This window comes from Cavia porcellus, unplaced genomic scaffold, assembly GCF_034190915.1.
Source record: "Cavia porcellus strain 051 isolate PalLab524CR breed Dunkin Hartley unplaced genomic scaffold, mCavPor4.1 scaffold_17, whole genome shotgun sequence".
Taxonomy (NCBI): domain Eukaryota; kingdom Metazoa; phylum Chordata; class Mammalia; order Rodentia; family Caviidae; genus Cavia; species Cavia porcellus.
In genome coordinates, this window is record NW_026947500.1 from 18,727,099 (window position 1) to 18,750,628 (window position 23,530).

The following is a 23,530-nucleotide window of genomic DNA, read 5'->3' on the forward strand; positions in this document are numbered from 1 at the left end:
GAGCAGATGGTTTTCATGGTTGGAAGTGAGAAAGGAAGTCCTGACTTTTGCTAATACCAAACCAAAAACAAAAACCAAAACAGACCCTCTCATTGCTTTGAAAAATCCCTAGATTCTGCAGAGTTAAGAGGCAGATTCTACTTTGTGTGTTTAACACCTGCCACATATGTTAGAGAAAGAAAGACTTTCTTTAGCTATTACAAGTAATAAATAAAAACAATAAATCATGAAGCGGCTTTCTCCTGCAAAGAGCAGGGAGTGAAACTGCTGTGCCAGGGGTCTGCGTGAGGCTGGCTGCAGGGGGTGGCGGTAGTGGGTGCTGGGCCAGCAGAGGGGGCCCCTTACTCAGGACCTCAGGTCGGAGCTTGGTGTCCCCAGGGAGCCCCTACAGCTGCTGCCCTGCCACCCCAGGGCTCAGAGCCCAGGAGTCCCCAGCGTCTGAAATCGCACGCTGGGCTGAGCCTGAGGAAATCTCAGCACAGGTGTTAGAAACCAAATAGCCCAGACACCTGCATCAAAACAAGTCATCCAGGGACTCTCGGGCAAGGGAACAACTGGCTACTTCTGGCAGATGTCAGCAGGTCTCTCAGGTCTAGGCTGAGGTCCAAATTCTCTCCCATCCCCTCTTAAAAGATCACCTCTTTCCACTGCGCTCCATGGTCCCTTCCTGGCATCTCCTGGTCCCCCTCTCGGAGGTTCTTTTTGGACTTCCCTGTCCCCTCTTCCTCTTGCCTCACTCTAGACCCTGCCCCACCCCATGTGACTCTAGGACCCCTCCCTGGCAGCCAGCCTATCTTGCTGGAACAGGCTCTCGGCTGGTCTTGTATCCAAGGCTCCCTCTGCATCTGACTGTTGGCTCCGCAGTGGGAAATCCCACTGCGAGCCCCCTCCTCGACCCCAAAGGTTCCAGCCATTGCAGGGCACTCTCACCTGAATGAAAGCTCTGCTGGGAAGTGTTGCCTCTTAGGCCACCTTCTGAGAGCCCCTAAGTCCAGCAGCCTGTACTAACCCTGCCTTCCCACCTCCACCAGACTATGGCTCCTCTCCATCAGCCCCTGCAAAACCCCCAGCAAAGCCCGAAGACCAGGCTCCTCCTCGTGCATCTTTGATTTCTGAGCCCGATCATGCAGTGCTGGGTGAACAGGCACTGCTGGCCTCCCTCCTGCCCCGACTATGGGAAAGTAGAGACACAGACATGGAGAGTGAGAAGGTAGGGATGGCATGTGTCCCGTCATACCCTGCAATGTCCTCCCCGAGGGGGACAGAGGGAAAAGCCTGCCCCATTAAGGGAGGAGTGGCCTCAGAAAAGCCAGGAAGCAGCAGCCTGTAGAGCGGCTGGCCTGGCACGGAGGACAGACAGCCTGATGGGGCTTCTGCTCACGGCCACAGGGAAGGGTGATGTAGCCCCCCACCCCCGCCCCGACTAGCTGCTGTGAGCAGCCTTAAGGCTCACCCGAGTGGCCCAGCCCAGCCCCGTGGGCCCCAACATACTTCTCCCGTAGGCTGCGCAGCTCTTTCTTGATGTCCGCGTCCTCAAACTCTGAATCATTGTCACTGCTGATGTAGGATGACTGGGAGTGGAAGGAGGTGACGCTGATGGTGGGGACCTTCACACTTGCCCTGCTGGGTGTCTCAGGGCCCAGGGACCCAGCCCTGGAGGACCTTTGCAGGAAGGCCGTGGCCTTCTTCACCAAGTCACCAGCCACGCCGCTGCTACCAGGCAGGGAGGCCTGCTTCTGCACCGGGGGCCTTCTCCGCGGGCACTCGTCCCCAGAGTCACTGGACGCCGGCTCGCCCACACCGACCTCGATAGAGGAGGCGGTCTGTACCCGCCGCACAGCCAGCTTCACGTCAGGACTGGAGGGGACCTCGTCCAGGTAGACGTCGGGAGGGGCGGAGTACCTCAGGCTGTGCGGGGAGGCCAGTGTCCACTCGTCCTGTGAGCTCACCACTGAGAAACGGCCCACTGTCTTGGCCGGTGAGCTGCCCTCTTGCTGCCCTGGCCGCTTATGCGGTGACCCTGAGGCCCGAGTGCCGTGTGTCTGGGGGCAACTGAGCTGGCCACCCTCTGTGACTGTCCCTGGGTGGCTCCGCATGGGCTCTTCCGAGGCTTCCCTGGGGACCCTGCTGTTCTGGTCTGAGGGCTGCACACACGCAGGACTCGCAGAGGCAAGGACGGCCTTCAGAAGCAAGCAGGAAAGGGGATCATGTGAGAACAGGGGCTGGAAGCCAACCCCACAGATTAGCCATGGCGCAGAGACGTCACTTACCTGGGGGACACTGGATGCTGCGGGTGAGTCTGAGGCTGCCTGTCCCCCATCACTGTCACAGCCCAGTGTGTTGCTGGAAGACGACTCTGCTGTGGAAACACCCACCATGTCACGGGAAGGCTGACCATGGATTTTGGAATGCAAATTACGATACCCACAGGTTACAAAAGCTGTCTCCTCATCTTCCTATGCTGGGCTAAAGGGCAGCTCTCACAGTAAGAAGTCGGCAAGGATAAAGTGACAGGGGAGCTGCTGGGTGGCAGAGCCAGGCCTCTCCTGCTTCTGCCCTGCCCCCCACCTTCCCAGGTTATGTTCTGCCAACTCCTTATGTGCACAGAGTCAGACCCTACAGCCAGCAGCCCAGCCCCTCGCAACCCGTGGCACCTGTGCAGCCATCCTGTGTAGCTGTGGGGAGAAGCCAGCAGCTCCATCCCGTGTGGGTGTAACCTGGAACTGTAGGGGTCCCACCTGCGCTGACATAACCCAGGTCTCTACTTCCAGGCTCTACTGGATCCTAAATCTTATCTTGCCCAGTACTCAAGGAATCCAGGTTGAAAAGGGTCCTGTTACTTTAGAGAAGAGCCAGCTCCTGTAGGACATAAACTTGGGCCATCAGACAAGGAAACAAGAACCAGAACAGGAGTCTACGCAAAGGTGCACTGCACTGGAGCCAGAGTCGAGGGTGATCCCAGCTAGGGGGTGACCTGCCACTTCTGGGAGTTCCAGTACCCCAGCCTTATCTCATGCTTTAGCCAAAAAATAACCACGCATGTCCTGAGGCATCCAGAACCTTGCTGAAGCAGCTCAGAGGTAGGGACATCCACACTGTTTGTGTCCTGAGGCATTGGGGACCCTCCCCACTGTGTCCCAGCATGTTACCATCCAGCTCTCACCAGTACCCACAGACCGGATGTGCCTTTGTGGAGTGTGAGTAGGCTGTGCTGTGTCTGAGCACTCCCTAGGTGCCTGATCCTTTCATCACAAAGGGATCCTTCTACACCGTAAAGCACCGTAGTAAGGATGCAGAGACTGGAGGCTCAGGACTCCAGAGGTGCAGGAGCCCTGGGAATGCAGGCCCTGTGTGACCTCAAGCCTGTTACCTGTTATTGGTGAAGAGGCGCCCTGCTCCTGCTCCACTGGGCCCCATCCTGCAGGGGCTGTCTCTGATTTTTCCAACTAGAGGAGAAACACAGTGCGGTTCCGTGAGAGGGCTTGCGGGCATCTCTGCCACTTCGCTGCAGATCCGTTTTCCCTGTGGCCGCGGGAGCCCACCTTGGCCCATCCGCCTCCATAGGCAATGAGGCTGGGTTACCAGACACTTCATGCAGAGCTTTGGACAGAGGCCACTGATTGCAGAGGGGGTCACTAGAAGCAGGTTAAACACAGGACAAGGATGGCCCAGCACAACCTGGCCACCCCCAACCTGCCCTACCTTGGGACCATCCTCTGGGGTGAATCCAGCTACTCACCGAGGGCTGGGGTGGCTGGGCGAGCTCTCCCCCCAAGGCCTCCTGGTGAGGCACATCTTCCCTTGGGGGCTCTGAGGAGAAGTCCTTGTCACCTGCCTCCACGGGGGTCCCAGCTGAGGCTGAGGAGGTGGGCGCATGCTCCTGGTAGAGCAGAGTCCGAAGCTTCTCATCCAGGCTCTTGATGGTGCTGTCCACAAAGCCCAATCTGGGGGGCGGCCCTTCCCCATCTGACTCCAGGGCCAAGGGTGGTAGTGGTGGGGCAGCAGGCCCCAGTGGGGGACTAGGGAGCTGGGGGGCAGCCAGGCTGATGGCCCCCACTGAGGTGGGGAGCAGAGGTGGTGGCTGACCCAAAGCAGGCTGCAGAGCCCCGCTGTGGGGGCAGGGCCCTGGCACCACAGCAGGCTGCAGCTCCCCTGGGGTACTGACCTCCCTGTTTGAGGGGGGCTCCCCCAAACTGGAGGACTCTGGAGTTGAGGTGCAAGGTCCTTGGCCCGTGCTGAGAGGCTGCATGGCACGCTGGGCATCGTGCGCCTCAGCCAGTGGCTGGGTGGTTTCCCGCTCACTGGCTGGCCCCTGAGAGGTCCCTGGATCCCCCGCCTGGACGGCGGTCCCTGCTGCTGGCTCTGGCATGGTGCTGGCTGGTGCTGCTGCGTCTTTGGGCGCCACAGTTACAAGAGGTGAGGGTGGTGCCAAAGGGGTTGGTGTCCCACCCGGAGGGTCACTGGGGCCTGCCTGGCTCAGGAGCTGCTGGCCAGCTGGGAAGCTGGGTTTTTCCTTTAAAAACAACTGGTCTGTGTAGGGTGCTGGGTCTAAAAGAAATAGGAAAACTGCCTCAGTATCCAGCCAATCCGGTACTTTTCACCTGTTCCCCCTCTGTCCACAAACACGCCTTCCTTACACCACCTATCCGTGGCCCCAGCACGCTGGGCCCTGCCTGCCCAGTTGCTCTCTTCCCAAGATGCCCTCCCTAGGCCTCTCACCTCCGAGCCTCAGCCCCAGGAGGGACCCCTCAGAATGCACCAGTGCCACCCCTCATGTATCTTCCTACGGCCTGTGACTGTCAGGGCATCCTCTTCCTTCTCATGTGAGTGTCCTGCCCCTCCCCGCTAGGTGAGCTGCCCAGACACATTTATAAAGTCAGCATTTAGATGGTGAGCTGTAACAATGCCATGCCCAGGGCGGGCAGGAACCCAACCCATTCCTATCCATCCCGTGTCCAGTCTTGGTAAGGCCAGGCAGGGCACAGTACTCGGTCCTGCCAGGCACCAGCAGAGGATCCCATGGGGTGGGACCTGGATACTGAGCAAGGACACAAAGTCCAACAGCACCAGGGCCTTCAACGTGCTCACAGGGGCAGCAAGGATCTAAGAGGCATATGAGTGACATAGCATTTTTCAAACTCATTCAGGCGCAGGAAACAGCAAATGCTTTGTCCAGAATGCGTGACCAGAAAATGCACGGTAGGTTAACAACAGGCTCCGTGTTGTCTGCTACGTCTCCAGAACTGACCTTGCAAACCTGGCAGTTTCCACTTTATTCTCCTGAATCTATTTTAGACATCTCACATAAAAAAGGGGGCCGGGGCATAAATCACCGCAGAGAGCCATCAGGGACCGGGCACTATGGATGCAGGACAGGCATCCATTTCTGTGTGGCTGTTAGGTGCCCATGTATGCATGCATTCCCAATGGCAAAGAAGGTAATACAAAGGAGCCTAGCAAGCTGGTACAAACTCAAATGAGCAATCATTCATTGTGAAAACCTTGCTGTGAGATGAATGGTATTTCTTCAAATGAAAAGTCAAGCTGTGGGGCCGTGGCATGACACTTCCTGATGCGCTTACAGTAAGCGATGAGAACACAGCCCTTGAACCTGGCCATAGGCTGGGATGGGTGGGGAGGGCTCAAAGCAGGATGATACCGGTCCCAACTCCAGAAATCCAGGCACAACCGGATGCTGCAAGGCCTGGGCTTCAGCAGTCCCCCAGCCTTCCTGCTTTTCTCCCTTCCATCCTCCCCGCCGCTGCCCGGCACTGCACACACCGACGCCTTAGGATCCTGAATAGAAATGGTGATCATGGGCATTTTTATCTTGTTCCCCATCTCTAAGGTGGTGTTAGACATTTTAAAGAATATTAGGCAATATATGAACCATAGTTAATTTCTTATCCTGTTTTGAAATTCCGTATTATTGTTTTTATTTTTACTTTTTTCTCTTTAAAATAAAAAACCTGCTGTTTTTCTTTTTAACAAATACAGTTCTCTACTGAGATAATCATGCCTCACGTTTAATAGATTTGCCACTTTATTTATGCAAATTAAGTTAAACCAAATGTAAGTTCCCAAATGAATGCAATTTCAAGGGATGCTGGATTAAATCTGCTATTCTGTAAAAGTGAGTGAGTAATTAAAAGCCTTTTACATGTGAGATAAAACTGATAATTCTGTGATCTAAATCTTCTATATCTTTATTGATTTTGTCTTCCTGTTCTAAAAGTCTCCTCTCGCTGACTGTAAAGTCCTCTATTCCTTGTTTTTGCTAATTTTCATTTGATGTCTCTTGATTCTATCCTATCAAATACCCACAAATACTGAATTATTCTATCTTCCCAGTGAAGTGAATTTTTTATTATTATGTTTTTACCTTTACCTTACCTTTAAGTCTACTTTATCTAACCAAAATATGTACACTAGCTTTTTTAGATTAGTATTTCATGATCTCTTTTTAAATTATTTTACTTTTAACCTTTTATATTATTATTTCTTACTTTATTTTTTCCTTTACTTTTTACAATCTTTGAAAGCTAGCACATTTATATTTAATTAATAACCCAGGTGGGTTAATACTATCATTGTCCTCAGGATTTCTGTGTTCTCCATGTTCATTGTTGCCTTTTCTTTCTTCCCTTCCCTTAATTTTATTTTTCAAGTTGTCTCCCCACTCTGTTCTTCCACCAAAAGTGTGGGAGTCATCTATGATTTTGATTCTCAAGGCGGTGATTCTTCAGACAACCACAATACAAATTCTTGATTCGGATCCTGCCCCACAACACAATAGCCTTGAAGTCCTTTAAGTCCACTTCTCTCTCCCTGAGATAGATGGCCACGTTTTCATGCACATTAGCATATCAAAAGTATTTTAAACCTCAAAAGACTCATTGTGCACCTGACATCCACTTAGATCTTCCCAGAGCTTCTGTTTTATTCACCCCTTCATTTTGGTCATCCATCTGGGGTCTAGAAATATTCTATCTGACATTTCTCAAACTGAGATGTGCAGGTGAAACAGCTGCCTCTTGTTTTTTTTTTTTTTTTTTTTGGTACGAAGATCAAACTCACGATCTCATGCTCACAGACGCCTATACAGCTGAGCTAAATTTCCAGCCTCAATCTGCATTTGTATTCTGTTTTCCTTCCAGCAGAACTCTATCTCCAGGATCTGAGGCTGGGGCTTTTCTCCTCTGTGCTTCGAGGACAGCAGATCCTTGTGTGGAAGTTGGGCAGTGAGATAGGCTTACTCAAACCACTGTTGCTTTTTTTTTTCTTTTTTTTTTTATATACACCTGGTTTTTTTTCCTCTAGCATCTTGCAATTTTTTTCATGCATTGTTAGTTTCCAGTATTTTAAATAACAATATACTTAAGTGTGGATTTCTTTGCAAACTTTCAGAATTTAGAGGGTTCCTGAATTTCATTTTCTGCATTATTCTGTTGCTTTCCAAGATTCCAATTAAATGTTTGACTGCTGCAACTGCTCTATTTCTTAGCTCCTCTTTTCTAGTTTCCATAATCCTTATTTTACTTTAGGTATTTCCTTTAAGCAATCATTTAGTTTACTAAGTCTCTGTCCAATAATACACAAACCATCCATGGAAGTCTTCATCTATTATTATCATTATTATTATTTGGCTGGGAATGAGGTCTCCATCTTACCTACTGTATTCCTCAGTCCTAAAATCTGTATTTAACTCTACTAATAGTTTTCAATTCTTTTTTTCTTTTTTTTTTTTTTTTTGTCTTTTTCCTTTTTATCGGTACCGGGAATCGAACTCACGACTGCCTGCTTGCAAGGCAGGCGCTTATGTCGCTGAGCTAAATCCCCAGCCCCTAATTTTCAATTCTTCAGACACCAGCCCCTTCCTGTTAGTCAGCGTCATCTGTGGGCCTTGAAGGGAGGAACAAGAAGCCAGCCACTTCCTGTGAGTTGGTGCCACGGGCGAGTCATGGGGAGGGCAATCAGATGCCAGCTCCTCCCAGCAGTGTGCCAGCTGGGAGACAAGAAGAGCCAAAGTTCCCCATCTCCCCCCCTCTCCCCCCACGAGTGACAGGCTGATCTGGAGAAACACAGGCTGAGATGATAGCTACTGAAGTAAAATACAATTTAATGCTTGTAGTGTTTAGTGTTTCGCTGACTCTGCAGGCCTAAAGCTGGTAATCTTATCATCCATTCAGAGGATAACAATGTGCCATGTAGCATCTCCTTGGGATCTCCTTCTGAAGGTGGTAGCCATTGTTAATTCTTGATTATCTTAATTTAAAGTGCTGTATCATTTTCATTGTAGGTTTTTATTCTGTTTTGTCTTGTTTGATTTTATGGTGGCATGGATAGCTCTTTCAAAGGTAACAAGATTTACTATTTTGGATTTACTATTATCATGTTTTGAAGTCCTGCATTGCATTCATTGCTTTTGTTTTTATTGGTTCTGTTTTGTTTGATTTTACTATCTCTGTGAAGGTACAGGCAGATTTATTTCTTCCTTTTCGGTTTACATGCCTTCATTTGCTCTTGTCTGTTTTGAAATTTCATTGAGACTTTGAGCTGAAGTTGAGGTAATGGATACCCTTGCCTTGTTTTTGATCTTAGGGAGAACACAGTGAATTTTCACCATTTCTTTTTGTTGGTTTGTTTTGATGCTCTGTAACAGGCTGAAGAAGTTCCTTTCTTTTTCTAGTTTGCTGAGATTTTTAAGTTGAGGAATGGATGCTGTGTTTGGCCAAATGTTTTTCCTGTATCAACTGATATGACCATATGGGAGTTTTCTTTTCAACAGACAATTAACATGTTAGACTGACTCCTGAACACTGCCTCCCCAGGATAAACCCATTTCTCACATATTGTTGGATTTGACTTGCTGGTATTTTAATGAGAAATTCCTTTTATGTTAATGAGAGATAATGGTCTATTATTCTTTTCTGGGGTACTACATGTAGTTTTAAATCAATGTAATGTTGGTCATTTAAATAATTTGACAAGTGCTCCTTCTTTTTCCATTTTCCAGAAGAGAGTCTGTAGGATTGATATCTTTTTTAAGTATTTGGTAGATTGGCAGTGAAACTGATAGAGGCGGAATAAATGTAACTCCCAACCTGCTAGTTGTCAGACATGCTGAGTACATGTTCCCCAAAACTGAAGAATGAATTTTAAGGAACAATAGAGGTTAAGAGTAGGAAATATTTAATAGGAACTCTCGAGAAAGAGTTCCCGAGAGACAGGTGGTGACCCAAAAAATGAGTTGCCATGGACTCCACTTTATAGAGGAAGTTTTACAGAGCAAAATTATGAGGCGGATATAAATCATGAGCGGGGTATAATGTGGACAAAACTATGATCAGCCAATAAATGTGTAAGTTTAATTGCTCAGGTAATATTAATCCAATAGGGAAGCAGCTTATGTAGCAAATGTATATGGAAACAAGGGCCTTTTCAGAAGAGATGAATCGGGGGATTTAGTAGCCCACCAGGGAGAGAGATGTAAATTTATTATTTTTTGGTGGGGGGGCATGTAAGTCTGGTCATTTTATCCTCTTGAGTCCTGCTCTCTTAACAGATGTGATCCAGCCACAGCTGTAATGTGTTTTTATCTTAGAACTCTCCTGAGGGCCCAGCCTGGTCCGTCTGTAACATTTTTACCTAGCCCAGCTGTCTGTAGTATTCCCCTTTCTGAAGAGCTTATCTAACTGCCTTGAGGGGGGCAAGGGGCAGTGACTGTTTTTGCTACTTCCAGCTAATGGGGGTCACAGTTATAAACGGCAATTAGAAATATTCTGCAGGGGATCTATCTAAAGGACCGTGATAGATGCCAGGCATTTTTGTCTTGGGTAGACATACAGCTTTAAGTCTGGCGGGGGGGGGGGGCGGCAAAGAAAGAGTTAAGTCCATGTGGGCCAAATAATAGGATCAACAAGGCTATTATGAATTTAACCAACACATGCTTCCACCAGGAAGAGCCAGTAATAGCCTCACACAAAGACGGTAAGGAGAAGGCCTAGGGAATTTTAGAATCTGACATGAAATTAACCTGTCATTTAATTCTTTGAACAGCCATTGAGATATTAGAAGGATCAGGACTGTACACACAACATTTAGCTTTTATAATTGCACAAGTATCTCCTTGTGCTGCTGTTAAGTGAATAATGCCATCTGGTACTAGAGGGCAGCTTGGCTCATTAATTATAATTTTTTATTTAGGAAAGCTAAATAAGTGGAGGTCACTGAAGGCCCACAGTACTATCAGTCAAGGCCTGGATGTGCTGTATGACATCTTCTAATCTTAGGGAAGGGACAAATAGAAGCCCAATGGTCACACCAGTGAAACACACTTTTAGGCCATCGATGCTGTAGATGGGCTAAGACTGTAGGTTGGTTGGTATTTTTAACACTTTTGTCTTGTAACCACTTCTGTCTCAGTGTGTATCTATCTCAGGGGTAGTCGGGGCCACAAATTAGTCCCATAGAACCAATGAGTGCCACCGGGGGGTTTTCATCTAATTTTAGGCTGACTAAACCAGCTGGTTGTAAACTACTCTTTGACCTGTAAAGTTATGGTATGTGTGCATTGTTTGGGGGTGTCTATCTCAAGTAGAGTCAGGCCAATGAGAAGTGATTTTTATTTGTCTGTTCGTTTTGCTTCATTTTGAACATAAAGGGGCCTTTTTATTAAGTTGTCTTATGGTTGGAGTTAACCACATATAACTCTCATACTGAAAGCGGCCGTCTTTATGATTGTTGGCTCTCAGGATAGGACCCTTAGTTTTGTTTAATAGGAGTTACAATTACTGGTTTTACTAGAATCTGCAGAGAGGCCTTAGTGGCATCTTTGAAAAAATTTGATTATGTCTGGGATCATTAAAGGTGTAGTTTATAGGCCACTTAGTTACTGTGTAACGATGGGTTAACTATGAATTAATGAATGTTGTGTCTTATCAATGGAAAGAGTAGTTTATTTGAATCATCTCTTTGAAGGACCCACAAAGGCAGTCCTGATGTACTTGGGGAGCAGGCCACATCTCGCAAGACGTTCACTGTAATGACTTTGTGTGTTTGTGTCCACACTAGAAAGGAACTGTACTCCCTTTACGTGGTAATTAGGGAGGACTAAGAGTATCCTGGATTATCTCTCTGAAGATTTTTTAAACAATTTTAAGTCCTTCATGGGTTTACATGAGTACTGGGATGGCTGTTCACACTTAGCAACAGTCTAGTTTTTAGGATGTGGACAGGATCATGGTGTGTGGTCTTTTCAAGTTGGTCTTAGGGAAGGAGATAAGGAGGAAAGAGACTCTGTAAGTATTAAACCTCTAGGTGGAATATGGGTTTTTAAAAGATTGAACTTTAGTTAGCTGTTGATGAATCTTGGAATTTAGCCAGTGAGGCAGCAACTTTCATAAGGGGCCTATTCTTCTATCAAAGAGAAAATCATTAGTGAGGAAAGGGCATCTAGAAAGCACTTGAAATGGTCTGAGGCCTAGGATTTGAGGCCTAGGATTCTTATTTTGCTAAGAGCTAAAGGTAATAAGTGAGGCTGCTGGAGGTAATTTTTTTCATTTTGTAAAGATGCCCCTTTAGGGTCTCATTTACTTTTTTACTTTTTTTGATAGTGGCCTCTGTGTATAATGAAGGGGATAGAGATGTCCAGTGTCAGAGATACACTGTGTGACTGTGGCTTTAAAAGAAGGCTCCTTTTCCCTGAAAGCTCATGGGGAGTCTAAATCAGGGGACGATTTTTGAGACCAAAACCTTTATCACTTTTTCTGGGATTTTTGTTTGCTTGTTTTATAAGGAAAAGTCTCAATCTAGTTTGTGAAAGTATCTACCCAGACCAGTAGGTATTGGAGCCCCTTATTCTGGCATATAAGTAAAACTAAACTGTTAATTTTTAAAGGCCATTTATCATGTTTTTGTATACTTGGAGGGGCTATTGTCTGGTTAAGAGGATCACTGTTTGGTTTTCTTTGTTTGGCAGAATTCACGTATTTTAACTATTGTACTGTCTGGGATAGTCTGTGCTTTATGAATAACTTTGAGGCCACTGGGGTGTCATATCTCTCCCGAGTCAAAGGTTTGATGTAAAGACTTAATTTTTTCTTGCATAGCACCAGGAAGGTACAATTTACCATTCTCTGATTGTAATCATCTTGATCATCTTGATGGAAAGAACTGACACCCAAAGGAGAGAGTGCATCTGACTTCTGTCTGAGAATGTATGGGTCAAGTCTGATTAAGGGATGCTTATTAGATTAAGGGAGCTTAAGGGGGGTTCTCAACAGATTTTATTTTTTTCTTTTCTTTTTTTGCAGCTGAGTTAGCCAGTTGATTATCTTGAGGTACTTTGTCAAGTCTTTTTGGTGTTCTCCATAGTGAATTATCATTACTGTGGAGGGCTAGAGACATGATAAAAGTACCTATGATATTTTATGGAAGAGCTATTGGCTGTTAGGTAATTTTTCTATATGGCTGTATGAGTACACAACACTAGGAAATACACTCTGAATCAATGCAAATATTGATTTTTTTTGCCTTTTATTGAGTTGTAAAGTCCTGGTCAGAGCTATGAGTTTTGTTAGCTGAGCACTAGTCCCAGAGGTAGGTGAAGAACTTTTAAGTGTTTGAGGTATTATTACTATACACTGTCTTTTTTGTCTCACTTTTTAGGAAGGAATTGTCATCAGAGAAGAGGGTCAAATCAGGATTAGTAAAGGGTGTGCCTAACAAGTTTTTTGGTTGTATATGTGTGGAGAATTATCTATTTGTAGTCATTTCTTTTAGCTATACTATTTTTCTTTTTGGTAGAAAAGTGGCAAGCTTTAAGGGGAACATATCTTTATTTGAATTGTTGGTCCTTTTAGAAGTAGATCCTGGTATTTAAGACATCAGTTGTCTGATAGAGAATCTCTTTGGAAGAAAGAAGGCATGCCACACTGCACAGTGCACACACAGTGAGACCTTTGTCTGAAGCCAGCTTGATGTCTCTGGCACACAGACCATCCGTGTGCTATAATGTCTAAGTTATGACTTAGATACCCTCCGGGCTGTTGACTAGGTCTTTGATCTTGCATAAGCATTCTCAGAGCCATGCCCTTCCTTTATCAATATATAAACTGAAACCAGGTCCTGTTGAAAACATTTGCTTAAGCTTTTCAAATATACTTTGGGAATCAGGATCCCAGGTTAAAATATGGGTATCTGTCTTTTGGTGTTTTTTTAATAAGCAGATAAGAAGGATCATGTGACCTCATCATATCCTGTTATCTAATGGTGATAAAAGCCTATAAATTTAGGAATTTACTTAGCTGTTTTAGGGCCTTGGGCTGCATAAAGGGAAGTACTGGTTTAATTGTCTCTTTTCTCAGCCTTTGGGTTCTCTTCGCTATGATAAGGTTCAAGAATTTTACCTCAAGGGTGTATATAAAATGGTACCTTAGATCTAGACTTTATGATCTCTGCCTGATACAAAGTTGAACATGGTGCCTTGGCTAGAAAGCTCTTTTGAAAGGTTGTGTAACATCCTATTGTAGGACTGTGACTTGAGAAAATTTAACACATGGCAGGTTGTGAGGAAAGCACTTGTCCAAAAAGATGCGGACTTCTCTGAACCCTTAAGGAAGCACAGTCTAAGTCAGGTGAGAAGCCTGGTCATGAAGATTTTTAAGGCAAAGAGAAACTTAGAATTTGTATGTAAAGGAATACAAAAATGACATAGTTTAAAGCTAATACTGAAAACCCACCAGCATCTTTTGGAGCCAAAGAAAGCATGGGTTAGATTGGCACTACTGCCTCATTGACCAATCTAAGGTCCTGGGCCAACCTGTATTCTTTATTGGGTTTTTGAATTATGAAGAAGAATTATGTTGTGGGGACAGTTACAGTGTGTAATATACCTTGTGCCCTTGAATTGTCATTTATAGGCAACAGTAAAACTTTAGGTCTTACAAGGTATGGTCTGTGGTGAGGAAAAATAGTAGGGTCTTTGTATGGGGGCAGATCTTACTGCTGTTTTTACTTTACCTTTAGTTGCCCATACTTTAGGGTTTGTATTGTCCCTACGAGGTAGGGGACAGCGTGTCGGACCTGGGTGTATGTACATTACAGCATGTAAGCAAAGAAAGACGTCTCTCCCAGGAGGGGAGCTAGACTTTTAAGCATAATTAAAAAGGAATGGGTGAAGAGAAACTCATCCCAGTTATAGCCTGAGGGTTTGGGGAAACAGCACATTACCCCTCCTCTACAGACTCTTCTTACTCAAGTTTGATGGTGGAGAGAAAGCCAGGGAAGGACACAAGCCAGTGTCCTGCAATGCACCGATTTCTTCTCCTCTATAATCGTGACTACCCTAGCTCCTCTGTGAAGAGGACAGGCTGACCAGAGGGAAAATACAGACAGTGCCTGGGGCCTTTCAGTCTTCCAGGACCAGCTGGTAAGATGAGCCTGACCACTGGGATCTGACCGTCTCAGGGACAGTCCGACTTCTGGTGGTCACCTCTGCAATCATGGGAGGGCTCAGGGGGCTTCCTGTCACAATAGCCTGGCTTTCCACGGCAGTGACAGGCGAGTTTAATTGCTGAGCTCTGCTTAGAGTCCTGAGAATCAGACTTAGAGTCTATGACTTTTAAGTCCACAACCAAGGCAACCTTTATTTTTGTTTATTTATTTATTTATTTTGGTCTCTGTTTTTTTCCCTTGGTCTCCTCTTAGTCTCCATTTTTCACTGAAGTATTAAGTGAGCTATCTAGTGCAAAAGTCATCTTCGGTAGCTATATTTTTAATATCTGAGGCTGACTGAGTGATAAACCTGTCTTTAAGAATAATCTATCTTCCTAGTGTATCAGGAGCCAGGGGCATACATTTCATCAATGCTTCTTGTAAATGATCTAAGAAGGCAGAGTGGCTTTCATCTTTTTCTTGATGAACAGTTGACAATTTAAAATAATTGAAGGGCTCATTACTTTTCATCTGTCTTAGGCCTTGAAAAATACATCTGAGTGTAAGCCATGGATGATTTTAAATGTGGTGTCACTTTGTTCTATTTTAAATTTTAGAGTCACATCTGATCAAGATGTTGTGCTTTTGTTTTCTAAAACTAGTTTGTCATCACACTGTGTAGAATTACAATACTTATTTTGTGGGACGATTGGGAATATGTAGACTTACGTTTGCTGCAAAGATAACAATTATTTACAAAATAATATTAAATCCAGTATTTGCTGCCTACTTCAGACACTTAATACTTATGGAGTTACATTTACTACACTGAAGTTTTTGTTTCTTTGTTTTTTAGAATCACCCTCCTTGTTGAAAGTAAGTGTACTCTTAGGGTGCCAATGTTAGTGGTCCAATAAGCATGTGATTACAGTAAAGCGGTAGTGTGGTGAGATAATCTTGATTCCATTGGCAATCTTAGGTTTTCATAAATTTACAGGGGAGGTAATTTTTCCTGCACTGGTGAAGTTTCTTTTTGGCAAACAGTATCTTTCTAAAGAGAAACTGAGATGTATATGCATGTCTTCAAATGACCAGCACTGTATAAATGAATATTGGATACCTTGCAATGAGCAGAGTGGATGCTTTTCATTTTTCAATATGAAGGAAATACTTTTGGCAATGGGGAGAGTACACCTGAAGATGTCTCTTATTCTAATCTCCTGTCTGGTTGGGAGGCCGGTAGGGATCCTGTGGAGGGGCTGCTTGGACTCCAGTAGGAACCAGCTATTCCCATGGCTGCCGGTCTTTTTGCGTTCTATAATTAATAATATGATATTCAGTAGAATATCATAGAATACAGGGACAAATACTGATTATGGTAGCATTTCATAGTAGCTTGTAATGCTTGCTACGTATCTCTCTTTAGTCAATGGGTGATTTAAGATTAACACTGTGTCTTTTGAGCCTTGTTTATAGGTCTGAGTAAGTGTCCTAAGGACCTTAATATGCTCACTATGATCATCCGAAACCTTTTCCAGATCTTGTTTGATCTGATATCACTGAGAGAAAAGGACACGAGGACATAGATATTTACCTCCTGTAAGGATACTGTACCTGAGGAGCTGGAACAAAATCAGACAGGAGTGGATAGAGCCTAGGAAAGGTTTCAATTACTGCGGGCTTAGCAGCCTTGCCCTTAAGAGTCCAGAGGGCAAATCAGGGGAACCTAGGCTGAGTACCAGTGCAGGAGGCTTTGACTAAGGTGATCTTGGAAACCGGTTCTTAGTGTCTGAAGGGCAAGGCAGAGGAGCCTCAGGCTCAGAAAGAGATGTATTCAATTGTGTCTTAAGGGTCAGAGGTATAAGGTTTTCTTGTGGATTATATTTATGTTTTAAGTACAAGTAAGAATTATCTCCTAGTGTAAAGAAAGTCTGAACATAAAATTAATCTTGAACGTTTTTCCTCTCTCGTATTTTCCTCTTCTTTGCTGTGAAATGCTACCATAATCAGTACTTGTCCCTATGTTCTATTTTGTCTCTGGGGGCAGACAGGCTATGTAGGAGTAAAGAAAAATATTATGCAGTTTTTTTCTCAATATGTGAGGCTCAAACAATTTTCAGTGTTTAAGAATATATTCTAAAGGAGTAAGAAAACTTGACCTTGAATTGCCCATCTGAAACACAACAGGAAAATAAGTATCTCCTTTAATCTCTACTTGGTTTTTATATCTGGTCAAGGTGACCTGTTCTAGGGCAGTACGGGCTATCAGGAGAGGGACCAGAAGATAGGTCAAGTTGATTCAGCCACCTTATCGACCTGTGCCTTCTCTGGAAACTCACATTTTAAACTCTACATTTTAAACTCTGTTTCTAAAAGCACAAGGTATAATTGAATTTAGCTGTCACAGTCATCTTTAAAGAAGGAAACACTGCTTGCAAAATTAAACCAACAATCAAGAGACCTAAACAAATGTTTTTTTAATTCTTTGAAAGACAATGAGGGAAAAAAAAATCAAAGGGCAAATTGGAAGTGGTTGGAGTACTTCCTAGCCTCTAAAAGAGATCAGAGGCATGTACTGGCTCAGAAAAACCCTGTCCTAGGCCCTATGTCAAAGAAGTCCCTAAGATGTGTGTTATCTATTTAGTCATCTAGGCAATCTTGGCCGAAAGACAAGGCTAAGTTTTACTGAAAATCTATTCTAAAATTTTTATATCTGTATACTTGTAACACACAAAACTCACAGGTTAAAAGCTCATCATTCAGCAACCACAATGTACACATAAAACAAAGGTACTTTCCTGTATTTGGCATTAGCAAATCCTCATTTTTTATGGGCTTAACTTAAAAGTTTTTAGTTGTTGGGTAGGAGGGAAACATTGAGACAATCTAGGATTCTTTCCTCTCTAATATTTAGCAGACATGCCTCTAAAAGAGGAAAATAAAAGTGACAGGAAAAGGTAAGAAATGAGATCAGAGAAAAGGAAGTCTGGTGAGTTACTGATACAACCTGCCCTTGAGTCATCATCTTCAGCCTGGAAGGGAGAGCACGAGGAATCTCAAGAGGGGAAGATCAGAACAAAATGGAAACTGAGGCAGAACAGGCTTGACATTCCTCTCTATAATGAAGAGCAGGGATCAGGCCAGAGTGTCCCAGTGAAACGTGTCCTTCAAGTCTTAAGAATGGCTGCTGGCCTATTGCCAGCAAGTGGACCCCTGTGGTTTATTAATAGCCATGTATATTTCCTAAGTATAAACAATTTCTGAAAAGACTCATTTTAAAGCATTTTATAAATTTACATTTTGGTTACTATCAAAGTTCATTTGTGGGAGCTCTAAAATTATTTTTCCCTAGCATAGTTGTCTAATAAGTCAAACAGTTCAAGCAAGGAGCACCAACAAATTCAGCAACTAGTAACTCCAAATGTAGCTTGTATAAAACAGAAATACAAGATCTTGACTGTAAAAATAAAATGTCTCATTGAAGAAACATCATAATTTCCCCATATTTTCAACTTAAATTTATCATCATTTTAACAAAAAATTGTGTAAAAAAGTAGGCATAAAAATTTAAGGTGTAAGCAACTGACAAACAAGGATAGCACTTTTCATTATCTAAACAAGTCACAATCCAGAATCAATGAAACAAAAGCAAACCTTACCTCTTTTTGATTATCTCAGTGGGACCTCCAAATGATATAGAAGAAATAAATGTACGTCCTACAAAACTAGGTATCAGGTATGCCGAGTTTGTGTTCCCCTAAACAGAGGAATGATTCTAAGGAACAATGGAAGTTAAGAGTAGGAAATATTTATTGAGAGAGAGAGCTCCTGAGAGACAGGAAGGGACCCAAAAAATGGGTTGCCATGGATCCCACCTTATAAAGAAAGTTTTATAGAGCAAAATCATGAGGTGGGTATAAAATCATGAGGTGAGTACAATGTGGGACAGTTATAATTAACCTACATGATTACAAGTTTAGGCACTTAGGGGAAGCAAGCATATATACATGTAGCAAGTATATATGGAAAATACAAGGGCTATATTAGGAAGAGATGAATTGGGGGGGTTTAGCACCAACCAGGGTGACTGATGTTACTATAAGTTTATTGGAGGGGCATGTAGGCCTGGCCATTTTGTCTTTATCTTGAGGTTTGGCGTCTAACAGATGTGGTTCTGGCCGCAGTTGTATCCTCTATACTGTCTTCCCTGAGGGCACAGCCCTGTCTCTTCTTCCTGTATTTTTACCTAGCTTAGCTGTCCATAGTAACACTATCTGGACCTACAGAACTCTTTTAGGGAGTGTCCAATCTTTTCAAACTATTCAGGTTATGTATTCTATCTTAAATGAGTTTTAGTATTAGTTTTTGGCTTTTGAGGAAGTAGTTTCTTTCATATAAATTTTCTAATTTATATCTGTTGGCTTATTCATAATATTCTAGTATTATCTTTTTAACCTTTATCTAGCGATATATTTTTTATTCCTGATGTTCGTGTTTTGTGTTTTTTCTTGTCATCCTTATTAGAAATTTATAATTCTATTAGCTTTCCCCCTCCACACACAAAGAACTATTGGCTTCATCAGTTTTATCTATTTTTGTTTTCAATTTTATTGATTTCTGCTTTTTATTTTCATCACTCTGCTTGCTTTTGACTGACTTTAATTTTTCTCGCTCCATAAAGTGAAAGGGTGAATTATTAACCTCTTTTCTCATCTAAGGAATTAGTGCTATAAATGCTATACTTAGGCTTTACTTTAGCTATTTCTTACAAATTTTAATACATTATATTTTCATGTTCATCCAAACTATTCAGGTTATCTTTCATTCAACAATATATTAAAATTTTCTTTGGGACTGTTTCATCCACAGGTAATATAGAAATGTTATATAATTACTGATCACATTTTATCTGAGAACATAGTTCCCGATAGTGTCTATTCATTTGAGTTTGTTAGGTTTTGCTTTATAACCCAGAATAGGGTAACTGCCTATATGTACTAGAAATAAAAGCATGCCCTGTTGATGACGAATGTTCTATAAATACTGGGCAAATCAGTTGTTCCTACTGTTCAGATCTTCAGTACCCTGATGGTTTTCTTCTGTTTTATCTGTCACTGAGAGGGGAATGTTGAAGTCTCTATTTACAGTTGTGGGGCCTGCCAGTTTAAAGCTCTGTCACTGCGTGCCTACACATTTATGACTGCTAGTTTTTTTTTAACTGATTTTCTCATGAATATGTAATTATCTCTTTTTAACTCTGCTACTTTTCTTTTGCTGAAGCCGATTTGTCTGAAATAAAAACAGCCACTTCAGCATTCTTTTGTGGTGCATTTCCATGGTCTATTTTTCCCATCCTCCTTCCTTTAGTCTACCTGTATCATTTATTTGAAGTGTCTAGAAGACAGCCCACACTCAGCTCACTTTGTTTGGTATGAGTGAGTCTCATAATCTGTCTTGTGGATGATAGATAAAGACTTTTATAACCTTCATTTGTAAGTTTAAAGGCCAGAATTTTGTTTGTTCTCTGAGGTTACTTTGCCCAATTTCTAGAAAAAATCCTCTTTTTCTCTTTACTTGCCTTCTCTTTTTTCAATTAGTTCATCTCATTTTATCTCTTCTGACTTTTGACAGGTCATGGGATGTTACAATTTTTAAATTTCAATGCCAGACACGTTTCAGAGAACTCGAAAGAAGAACAGCCCACTGTATTCACCCAGATATTTGCTATCGCTTCCTTTACCCTTCATGTTAAATTACATTCTGGTATCATTTGTCTTTTATCTGGAAACACTTAGCGACGCTTCTAAAATGGGAGTCTAGCTGCAAATTCTCTCACTTTCTTTTATTTGAGAATGGTATTGCTTCCATTTCATTCCTAAAGGACACTTACCCTGAAAACTGAATTTTAGGCTGTCGGTTCTTTCAGCACTTTGTTTTATTTGTCTTTAGTGTGCAGCAGTGATTACATTATATAGGCATGAATTTCTTTGGTTTAATCTATTTGAGGTTTGCTTTGTTTCTTAAATCTCTAGATCCACATCCCTTTCCCTAAACTTGGGAAGTATTCAGCGATATTCTTCAAATCTTTTTTCCCCTTTCCTTCTGGAACTCTGACACAAATGTTAGACTCTGTTATTTATTCTCAAAACTCTGCTCATTTTTTCTTATCTTTCTTCCCTAGTTTCCAGTGGGAAACTTTTAGTTTAATTTTCAGTGTTAAAATTCCTATTTTTTTTTCTTTGAAACTTCTACTTCTTGGTTGACCCTTTCCACTTTAACATTTCTTTCAAGAGTATTTGTGATTGCTTGCTCAGGTGAATTTGGAAAAGCTGCTTACAGTTCTTGTCAGATCATCCCAAAATCTATGTCATTTACTAGCTTTGTCTGTATAAGTTGGTACTTGCATAGCTCTTTACTTGTCCAGTAGTTTTGGATTCTATTCCGAACAGCTTGAATGATACTATGAAACCTCCCGTGTCATTTACATGCTGTAGCAAACGTTGGTATTTCTGCTTTAGCAGCCAATCTACTTGGTCAGGTGCAGACTGCCTTCTCTGGGCTTGTGGTTACAGGGTGGCTGGCTCTGGTTACAAGGTTTTCAATGCTTTTGCGGGATCTGACCTGAAGTTGTTGTATGCCATTTAGAGGCCAGTCCAGAACCTGCACAGGATTTATTGTTACCTCAATAAAGCTTCTCCAAGGCTTTTCTTGGCTAATTTAGATCAGTTTCACCCACTCACAGGTTGGGGGCACACCCAGAAGTTCAGTGTCATGGGGTTGCTTCCCACAACTGCTCCCTTTCTGTGTCCTCCTCGGTATTGCTGGTTCCCTCAAACTTCTTGTTCTGAACCTCTGGCCAGAAACCACTCAATTCCAAGACTGTGCCAAGCGGGCCAGGCAGGAAAGTGGGATAAAGCAATAGGTGTAGAGTCTGCTCTCAGACCTCACTCACACGGCTGCCTTCCTCAGGCTCTGGTTATGTCCTGTAGCCCCCAGACTTGTCTACAGGCTGTCGCACAGAGGGGCAGCTCTCAGCGGGGACACCTATCCTGGTTTGTGAGCTGCAACTAGAAGGTGTCTCCTGGAGCTCTCCCTGTGAGCATCCAGAGCTCAAATCTGGTCCAAAGGCTCCACTAGGCTCAGGCTGGGACACACTGCCAGACGACACTGAACTCGCTGCTGGCTCAGTAGAACTTTGAACTCTGGTGGCTTCCTTCATCTTCCTGCTGCTAATATTTTTCTGAGTACTCAGCTATATGACACTGCTTCTGGGATTTGTAACACAGCTCAGTGATGACAATGTGCTGACGTGCATTTACTCCAGCTTATTCAGAACCCAGCTCTCTGCCTAGGGCTTGTTCCATTAAGTGCCAGATATTATACTAAGAAACCTCTCTGTACACATGAAACCCAAAACAAGGTTCCCTTCCTGCAGAAGGGACCTCTTCATCCTGACAGGAGAGGGGCTGAGGCCTGTCCCTTCCAGGGGACACTGCCTGCTGCTATGCACGGCTTTGGCAAGGCCACCCTGGACTCTACGCCCCTTCTGTCGGCCTAGCAAGGCAGCGGAAGCCATCATCAGCCTCTCCTGAAGAAATGGGAGATTCCTCCAGGAATATGGGTGCAGACTGAGGGTGTATCCTTAGCCTCTGGCCTCAGGCCTGATAATTCTTCACTAGCTTCACGTTACCCACACCTCTGAGCAGGTGATTCTCGTAACCCGTTGAACTTCTGCAGTCATCCCAGTGGGTGCGAAATCCAGCTAACACACCTGCCGCCTAGTTTTATTTCCTTCTTCTTTTCTTTGTTTTTCCTCCCTCTTCTTCTATGGATAAAGACGCAGGCTGTGAAAGGCTTCCAGAGATCACTGATGTGTAGGGGCAGGATGACAGTTGAACCCTGTGCGTTTAACTTCCTAGCACGCCACCCCTTGAACCCTATGACACACAAACACTTACCTTTATTTTCAAATGGACTTCTCTTGCACCTGTTTCTTGATATCCAACAATCAAGAGGTAATACAGCAACACATTCTCATTTTACAAGTGAGTCTCTCCAACAAGGTGCTGGTCCCTGAATCTGCAGGGCAGCCTGGGCTCACACCCTTGACCAGAGGGCACCTTGGCCCAGTGTGCAGCCTCCCTGGGGTTTTACTCACAGCCTGACCCTGATTCTTTCCCCAAAGTACTGCATCATCAAAAGTAGGTCACTACAAACACATGATAGGAAGTCAAAATGGATCTATAAATATTTTTTATATCATACCACAATGTTAGGCCAAGCTACTTAAGCAGCAACTTTTCCTGGCAAGTGACAGGAAAATTAAATCTTATATTAGCTCAAATGACTACTTATAGCCTCTCAAAGAACCATAAAGATCAAGACTTAGCCCCCATCCCAGGACAAGCATGCCACGGCTGTCTGTGAGGACAGAAACAGGCACCAGTGCTGATCAGTAACACAGTACAGATGGTTTAAAATCAGGTGGCCCCAGAACGGAGGGAGCCTCCAACATCTGACACAAATCTGAAGCAGCCTGCACAGGACATGTTCACACAGTGTACTGACGAGTGCTAAGGCCAGGCGTGAATATCACCAGGCAGGCAGAAGGGCAGAGATTCATCGGCTCACATGTGCCTCCCCATAGGGTGCCTGGAGCCATTGCTGCCTGGACCTGACTGGCCCAGAGGAAAGCAGAGACAGGGACGCAGCCCTGTTGGCGACCCCAAGCACGAAATGTAAGCATGGAACTGTCACTGCACGGCACCCGAAGGCATGCCAGGAGCCTGCTGGGTACCTAGAGAGCAGGCTGGGTGGGGGCCTCTGGGGTTCCTACCTTGGCTGACTTCTGGTTTCAGGGAGCTGACAGGAAGTGGGGGCGATGGCTCAGGGACATCGGCTGCTGGGTGTTCGGCCACCGGACAGATGATAAACCACCTCTTGCCTGTGTGCAGCACTGAGAAGCAGAGCACACAGCATGCTGAGGGGGAGCAAGTGTCTTCACAAGCGAGTGTCTCTGGAGTGGAGACACCTGCCACTGCACCAGACCCACACGGGGCCCCCGGGAACCTGTCTGTGCCCATGGGGTCTCCTC

At 44.2% G+C, this 23,530-nt stretch overlaps 1 protein-coding gene across 11 annotated transcripts in view; it reads right to left on the reverse strand.

Annotated features, from left to right (window-relative positions):
- Wnk2 (WNK lysine deficient protein kinase 2) overlaps window positions 1-23,530 on the reverse strand; it is a 109,493-nt gene that overhangs the window by 24,547 nt on the left and 61,416 nt on the right. For 10 of the 11 annotated variants that reach the window (XM_063227331.1, XM_063227329.1, XM_063227328.1 and 7 more), the window contains 5 exons: window positions 23,273-23,392; window positions 3,740-4,548; window positions 3,371-3,446; window positions 2,271-2,359; window positions 1,492-2,180 (listed from right to left, as the gene is read on the reverse strand). In XM_063227331.1, the coding sequence (XP_063083401.1) occupies window positions 1,492-2,180; window positions 2,271-2,359; window positions 3,371-3,446; window positions 3,740-4,548; window positions 23,273-23,392 (1,783 nt within the window). The remainder of the gene's footprint in view (window positions 1-1,491; window positions 2,181-2,270; window positions 2,360-3,370; window positions 3,447-3,739; window positions 4,549-23,272; window positions 23,393-23,530) is intronic. The other variant, XM_063227324.1, reaches the window with a different exon arrangement.